The 8,658-nt window shown below is 38.1% G+C and overlaps 1 protein-coding gene across 2 annotated transcripts in view; it reads right to left on the reverse strand.

Annotated features, from left to right (window-relative positions):
- The window catches only part of Pik3c2a (phosphatidylinositol-4-phosphate 3-kinase, catalytic subunit type 2 alpha), a 103,570-nt gene that overhangs the window by 7,960 nt on the left and 86,952 nt on the right, over window positions 1-8,658 (reverse strand). For both annotated transcript variants that reach the window (XM_005380376.2, XM_013512017.1), the window contains exons 23-27: window positions 7,262-7,398; window positions 4,987-5,156; window positions 4,233-4,389; window positions 3,447-3,556; window positions 1,212-1,419 (exon numbers count right to left, since the gene is read on the reverse strand). In XM_005380376.2, coding sequence (XP_005380433.1) covers window positions 1,212-1,419; window positions 3,447-3,556; window positions 4,233-4,389; window positions 4,987-5,156; window positions 7,262-7,398 — 782 coding nt within the window. The remainder of the gene's footprint in view (window positions 1-1,211; window positions 1,420-3,446; window positions 3,557-4,232; window positions 4,390-4,986; window positions 5,157-7,261; window positions 7,399-8,658) is intronic.

Raw genomic sequence — 8,658 nt, forward strand, 5'->3', positions numbered from 1 at the left:
AAAAAAGTAAATGGATGGCTAGGGATGCAGCTGGGTTCCATCCCGAGCACCATTAAAAAAAAAAAAAAGCAATAGAAAAAAGGCAAAATATTACAAAGTGAGGGAAAATAAATATGTTTTCTTAGCTTTATTTAGGCTATTTCAAGTTATGGTGCCTTAAAGATTTATAATATTGGAGACAGGGATATAGCTCAGCGGCACAGCGCCTGCCTGGCAAGCATGAGGTCCTAAGTTCAATTCCTGGTACAAAAAAAAGATTATAATATAATACTGATGTGAAGGGTCAGAGATAATGACAGAAAACCAGAAGTGAATTGAGGGATATATATTTCTAAAAATTTGGTATGTTGACAGTGCAATTATATAAATGACTGGGGAAAGAATGAATGACCAATAAAATGCTTAAAATAGGGAAATGAGGAGGGGCTGGGGGCTTTAGCTCAGCAGCCAGCGCCTGCCTGGCAAGCGCAAGGTTGTGAGTTTGATTCCTGGTACCGGGTAAAACTAAAAAAAGAGAAATGACTTTTTAAAATCTATCAATTAAGAAATTTTAAAAACTGACAATGCTGAGAACTATTATGTAACAAAAACAGCCCAGTACTTGGGGGTGTAGCTCAGTGGAAGAGTGCTTGCTCAGTAAGCATAAGGCCCTAGCTTTGATTCCCAGCATTGCAAAAGTGGGGGAAAATTAGAACAAGAGCACAAAAAAAAGCAAAAAAGGCAATAATGTTATAATCTTGTGTAAGAAAAAGAACAGCAAAAATCCATTCAAAGCAAACAAACTCTGTGCTGTAATACTTTAGTAGAGAGTAGGATGTGTTCAATTTCCAGCACCAAAAAAAAGCAGAGAAAGCAGAGTAAAACTACTCTTTTGGTCTTAATCTCTGGAAGAAAGAATATCCTTTCATTTGCATAATTTTAAAAATAAATTTAACAGTCAGGCATGGCAGCACACACGTATAATCCCAGCACTCAAGAGGCTGACGCAGAAGGATCGCCATTTGACGCCAGCCTGAACTACATAGTGAGACCCTGTCTCAAAAAAAAAGGAGATGGGGATGCTTCAAGTACATTTACTTAATTTTAGACCATTCATGGAAGAAACAAGCACGAACAGAACATATGTTTGTTCTCCCACAGAGTTAATGCAGGGCGTATGAGGGACAACAATAACATGCAAGACTGTCTGTAGATATTAAAACCAAACTCACATAATGTTTATCTGGGTTGTATTTCTTATGGTATGTAAAAACAGAGACTTCCTTAATTCGGCCATCTTGTCTAAAGGAGTATGTTTTGGGTGAAAATGAAAGGATGGGCTCATCATTAGAAGGAAGACCAGAAAAACGCAGTTGAGCAAGGTTGTGAATAAAAAAGTTAAACTTTGTAGCAATGCTTCCCAAACTGGACTCAATCAACCTACAAAACAATTAGAATGTTTGTTAATAAAGTATCTTCACGGCAACACATACTATAGTCTTTCAACATAACAAAGGATAAAAAACACTTTTAAAAGCATTAAACAGAGTCTCCCTCTACCAAGGACTTCCTTTGTTCTTTAGGCCAAAGATCTGTTAGAATATATCTCATCCTCAAAAATTTTAGCACAAGAAAGAAATGATGCTCAGTGTTCTTGAGCCCTGTGAGCTCCAATACCAATGAAAGAGCTATTGGGGTAGATGACTGAAATAACATGCAAAAGGTGACTTGATTATCTTACTATGAAAATTCAAGCTGGGCGCCGTGGCACATGCTTGTAATTCCAGCGCTCTGAGAGGCTAAAGCAGGAGAATCACAAGTTCGAGTCCCACCTGGACAACTGAGTGAGAGTATGTCTCAATATAAAAAAATAGGCTTAGTGGCAGATATAAAAATAAGCTTACATGTGTGTTTCATTCCAGTACCATTAAAAAGTTTTTAAAAGTTCAAATTTAAAATTTCTATCACATGGTACAACGGAACCTTGGTAGGGTGGTGAACCCCCAACATCCCATTATTCAGGAAACTAAGATAGGAGGATTGCAACTTTGAGGCCAGCCTAGGCTACAATAGTGAGTTCAAGGCCAGTCTAAGGTAGCAAAACCCTATCTCAAATAACAAACAAAAAGTACAATGTTAGAATTTGATGTCAGATAGTAAGGAGATGTATTCAAAAAAGGTAAGTGAAAGAACCCCAGACACAGGACTAAATGTGTGTATTCCCAGCAATTCTTACATTGAAGCCCAATCCCAAATGTGAATTTATTTAGAGATACGGCCTTTAAAGACTTAAGATTAAATGAGGTATAAGGGTGGAGCCTGGGTCCAGTAAGTGTCCTTATACAAGGCAAGAGTTTTCTCTATCCAGTATGAGGACACAGCAAGAAGGCAGCCACTTAACAGTTCAGGGAGGGAGCCCGCCTTATGAACCTAAGCAGCCTACTCCTTGATCTTGTACTACCAGCCTTCAGGACTGTAAGAAAGTAAAATTCCGTGGTTTAACCCACACAGGTTATGGTATTTTGTTATGAAAGTTCAAATGGACAAATGTACACCTGCTCTGTAGTTTTACCCACTGAAGCAAATGAGTCTCTTCCAAAAAAAAAAAAAACAAACAAAAACCAAAACCCATCACCTAAACTGTCAGAATTAGTTCGAAAGGCTATGCAAAAGTCAGCTTCCTTCAATTTATTTTGGTCCTCTAAGTGCTGAGACTAAGAAAAACTAGTCCCGTGTCTTTGCTGAGAGGCAGAAGGCAAGGAAAAAAGCAGAGAAGAGGACATGAGCTCTGGTGCCCCTCCCGGCTGTGGTGCTATGATGATGTGGCAGCAGTAGTCTGTGACCAACCTGGTCACCAGATCTTAAGAACTCATTTGCCAGGAAAATCTGATTTTAAAGCAATAATGACAAATCCAAATGCCAGCCACTGGTATATGTGTTTTAAATACCATGTCACAGTAACTATAGCAGTGTCTGATAGTTTGCTATTTTAACCACTTGAACTGTCCATGGAAATTACTATTGTGTAATTCTGAAAAACAAATTAGCACAGAAATCTTTTTTTTTTTTTTGAGACAGTCTTGTTATGTAGTTCAGCCTGGCCTTCAATTTACCATGTAGCTCAGGCTGACCTTGAACTTGTGACTATCCTCCTGCCTCAGCCTCCCAAATGCTGGTATTACAGGTGTGAGCAACCACACCCAGTGACCTTTCACATTTACTCAGTAAATAACTTACTTTTTGCAGGGCTAGGGAGTGAACCTAGGAACTCCCACATTCTAGGCAAGTGTTCCATCACTGAACTACACCCTCAGCCTAACACTTTACACCTATGATTTATGAATATTGTGAATTACAGTTTTTTCCTCTAAATCAGGCTTTCGGTAAATAGTTTTTGTCTAAACTAAGTAAATCAGATCCAAGCCAAACTCTATGTGCCCTCAACAATATGTTTAAATATGCCATACCTAGTAAAGAAAATTGTAGCTTCTGCATCTGTAGTCTGGGGCTGAAGTGCATCTCTAACATATTTCAAATCTTGAATACTTGTAAGTTCTGGTAACCCTGAAGGAATCATCTGTAGAAGAAAAAAAGGTTGTGAGTTAAAATTCCTGCTGGTCAAGCAACTAGAATTAAAGTAAATAAAACTAAGCACTGTTTTGAGGTGTTAGTGTTTTGGGGACTTAAGTGATTCCCTTATAAAGGAGAAAATAGAGGCTAATGAAGTGACTTGTTGAAAATCATAAAGCCCATGTATGAATAAAAGTTTTGAAATCCAAACAATCTTTTTTCTAGGGCTGTTTTTATTACATCAATTTCAGTCACAAAAATCCTAGTAGGGTTTTGGGTTTTAATTTTACTCTTTTTAAAATTTTACATTTAAGTGAATATATATCCCAGGAGTGTAGAAATTCTAAGTGTACAGCTAATTAATGTTCACAATCTGAACACACCAAGGTTAAGACACAAAACATTCACCAGCATCCCAAGACACCAATGCCTCTTGAGCTTTAGCTATTACTATTCCTCAGCCTCCAGGGTCACTACTTTTCCTTTTAATAAATGGAGTAAAGTATGTACTTTTTTATGCCTGGCTTGTTTTATGCAGCAGTGATTTTAAAATACTTCAGTAATATAGGTGACATTTATCACTACAGTATTGTATTCCCAAGATCATAAAGTATTCTTTTTTAGATACTGAAACAGATATACTAAAATAAAATTAATTAAATGGTTATAAAGAACAGCGTTACCAGTGAAAGAAGGTTAAGAAACAGGTTTGTCTGCTTTCTTATCAAGTTGTAGGCCTGACAGCAGAGGTCCACAAACAACTGGAAACGAATGGTGGGCTTTTCACCCCCATTAATGACATATGCCATATCAGAGGTAAGGACAAAAGGAGCCCGATCCCTGTTTAAAATGAAAGTACACACACAATATTACTAACAGGAGATATTCAAATAGGGCTATTGTTATGAAGTTATTAAACTAACTTCTTTCATTCTTTTTTAAAATTTTGGTACCAGGAATCAAACTCAGGCCCTTGTGCTTGCCAGGCAGGCGTTGTGCCACTGACCTATATCCCTGGCCTTCTTTCATTCTTAAAAAGTTTATTTGTAGGAAAGTTCAACACATAATAATTTCGTTATTTGGAAAGATCTTATACATGGAAATTTCTCCAAGGTAATGCTTATAAATCTACATAACCAAAGAGAGATAAATAGTGATTACAAACATAAAAATTTTATATTCATGCCATCATACAAATGGGAAAACATTTCTAATACCACAAACTAGATATGTCAATTCATTTCAACAAAGTTTACACATTCACTCATTTTGTCTACTACTATATAAAGTCAACTCTTCAGGCATTTTGATCCCCAGTTACGTTCAAAGGGAGCCATATAACAAAGCAGAGCAAGAAGGGCAAGGTTTGGGATGTTAATCTGTGAAACAAGATGTGTCTCATTTCTTTAGCAACAGTAATAAGAACACTATTAGTACCTTTTAAAGCTACCAAACATCTGTGCATGGCCCAAAAACTTTCCAAAGTCAATGTGAAACATATGTCCTGTACTTCGAAGCATTATGTTGTCATTGTGTCGATCACAAATGCCTAAAACATAGGTGGCTACACAGCATCCAGCACAAGAATAGATAAAATTCTCCGAAGCCTGGAATAAAGATGTAAAATTCTTTTAGGAAAAAAAATTACTTTTGAAGGGGACAGGATTTACAAAGATTAACTTTTCACTTTTAAAACACTGTCATCATCTACTCTCTCAATAGCAAAAAAAAAACTGTTACAGTAATACAAACCAGCCTTTCGTATTTCAACAATACTCTTCTTAAAGTAATTACTGCCCCTGCTCTCCAACTTTTGTCTTTCACCAGGTAGGGATGCTATCAGTCCCTGCTAAAGAGTACGCACTGCCTCTGAACAGTCTTTAAACATGTTTGTGGGAACCCTGCTCCTCACATACTCTGCTGCTTACCACACGGGACTAGGCTATAAAAAGATGTATACAATGAGTGAAAACTAAAGCATGCACATTTAGCTTATCTTCAAAACCTGCATCCCACCCCCCTTCCTTTTTTTTTTTTTTGGTGGTAGGACTAGGGAGTGAATCTAGGGCCTTCACAGTGACCTACATTCCCAGCCTTTAAAGAAAAAAAAATTTTTTTTAAAAATTTTTTGAGACAGAATCCCACTAAGTCATTAAACTGCCCAGGCTAGGCTGACATTTGTGTCACTGCTGCCCCAGTCTCCCAAAGTGCCCAGATTGCAGGCATGTACTACTATGTCTGGCTCAAAATACTATATTTCTGAATAGTGCAGTCATGTAGCTCTATTTGCCCATGTGGCTAATTTTATCCCATAACGCTCCAGAAACCATTACCAAAGATGGTAATAGCAGATTTTTGTAGAGCACTTATCACAAACCAGGCACACGCCTTCCCACCTCTATCTCTGCATATATTATTGTGCATGTACATTAACTCATTTATAATCTCACGACAAATCACTGACTTAAGTACTATTATTTTCACCATCGTACAGAGAAGGGACACTGAAACACAGATAGGTTATTTGCCCAAGATCACAACTGTTAGATGGCAGAGCAAGGGATCAAACTCAGCCAATTTGATTCCATTGTACTTCTTGCTCAATAAAAATGCGGAAAGCATAACAGGTGCTTAATGTATGCTACAAATGTTTTGTGTCAGACAACTCACTAAGAAAATCACAAGCCAGCATTACTATAAATAGGTATTGGCTTCTGCTGCACTGCTTCCCCAAGTCTACAAAGAAATAAGAAAAGGCAGTGACCTTACAATCTAAAAGATCTGCAAAGGAAAAAATTCCCATGCTTTACCTTCACAAATCAACAATGGCACTTGTTGTTTATAAAAGTGATACAATAATGATACAGAAACTTGGCAGCTAAATGACAATGAAAACTGGGATCTTCTTACATCACCATTCAAAGTGCTTGTGAGTTTTCCTTAAGGCAAGCTAGGATCATGACAGACCTGTGTACTAAAGATTGCCATCTTCTCCCATGTAATTCAAAACAATACAAAAATACGAAAAAATTGATGTTTTCAATAAGAAAAACATCTGTTGATTGTATACTTTTCTCAATGCTGTGAGCTTTCTATATGGTAAATATACACATTCACTATAATACAGTAATTTAGCAACCCTGCATGATCCTTCCCCCCCCCCACCTCTGGTACTGGGAATCGAACTCAACCTTGTGCTTGCCAGGCAGGCGCTGTGCCAGCCATATATGATCACTTTTATAGCCACAGTATATACTATAATAACATAAGGTAAACTATAATATTTTATAGCAGAGGTCACTGAGGCACGTGGAGGTTAAACAACCCTCCCAAGTCCCTGTAGCTGGTGACTTGAGAGCAAAACTCAAGCCTAGACAGTCAGACCCATAATCTCTTCCCTTAGATATCCGATGCAGCTCTTACTCATTTCTGTAACTTCTTCCAAGATACTTGGAAAATACAACTCTGGATTATAAAAATACCTGTTTTGCTGGCCTTTAAGGATGTGTTTGGAATATCTGGGGGGTAATTTAACAATGGTTTCATTCATATTCTTGCCATTAAATGCATTCTATCTCAGTTTTTTCTATACAGAAAGACATTACTTTCTTGACAGACCAACTACTTAGTCACCAGAACTAGCCAATCAAAGCTTAAAAACTCTGCGACACACTTTTCACAGTTATTTAGAATAAGGAGACATGCTAATCACCTTCTCATATTCTTCTTCAGAGGGATTGTATTTCCTCAGCCACTCAGCAAGTGGTTTATCTTTAAAGGATCCAGTCACACCATATTCCACTTGGATTTTCCTGAGAGTATCTGAGGCAGGAACTAGCTCCACCATGCCTTTAACAATAAAACAGTAAGCCATGTAAAAATATCTCCCAAAAGCAAGCTTTAAAAAAATTGTAGCTTTCAATCCTCACCTCTATCCCTAGTACTGGGGATTGAACACACAGGCACTCTACCCCCGAGCTGTATCTCCAGCTCTTTCCATACTTTGAGATAAGGTTTCAAGTTGCCCAGGCTGGCCTCAAATTTACAATCCTCCAGCCTCAACCTTCCAAGTGTCAGGGGTTGTAAGTGTGCACCACCCATATTCAGCAGCTTTCAATCTGTGACATAAGATACCATCTAGCAATTATCACTTTCAAAAAAATCATGCCTGGCAGCCTATCCTAGAAAATGTGGGTAATCAAAATTGTTTTGTCTTTTCAAAAGTATACAACAGGCGAAAGTTGTTTTTTGACTACATGAGTGGTCTCTAATCCTGAAGGGGGTATTTTTTTTCTTTTTTGGGGTGGGGGGAGCAATACTAGGGACTGAGCCGAGGGCCTCTGCACTGAGCTATATGCCCAGCCTCCTGACCCAAGAAAAGGGGCTCAAACTTTTTAGATCCTCCTGCCCCAGCCTCAGAGTGCTGGATTATAGGTGTGTGCCAGCATACCTGCCTAGTAATTTTAATTATAAACTAAATGATACTGACCTTGATGGTTGCTATAGTTTGTTGTCTAGATGTCTCCCAAAACCTCATACAGTCATGGGGACGGGCTTCTAGAGTTTGTGATTGATCTAAGGTCTAATGCTGGGATTATGGATGTGAGTGCTACACTGCCCTGGGGCAGGTAACTTGCATACAACATAAGGGAGGGAAAGAGGCTCGCCCCCCTCCTCTTGCCCCTTCTGCTCTTGCTGCTTTTCCTGTCTTCTATGAACTGTTGCCCCTCTGCCATGCCACCCTGCCTTGGAGCCAGCTGATTATGGACTGAAACCTTCACAAACTGTTAACTAAATAAACCTTTCCTTCTTTAATTTTGGGTATCAGGTATTTTGTCTCAGCAACAAGAAAAAAGTAATTAAGACAATGGTAAAGTTACTAATATACACTGTGCCATTTCAACAAGAAAAACTGTCTCTAGCAATGTATTTCTGCAAGATAAGAGCACATTAAGCCCTTTCAGTAAGATAAATACATGAAGACTGTCTCTGGGACACACATAAGTTTGTGTTTTATCTTCCTATAAAATGGAATGCTACTGGCTAGGCAAACTGTGGTTTCCTTTTTTATTTTTATTTTTTTTTTTTTTTTTTTTTTTCTCCGGTACC

This window comes from Chinchilla lanigera, unplaced genomic scaffold (genome assembly GCF_000276665.1).
Source record: "Chinchilla lanigera isolate Chin_1 unplaced genomic scaffold, ChiLan1.0 scaffold00013, whole genome shotgun sequence".
Classification (NCBI taxonomy): Eukaryota; Metazoa; Chordata; class Mammalia; order Rodentia; family Chinchillidae; genus Chinchilla; species Chinchilla lanigera.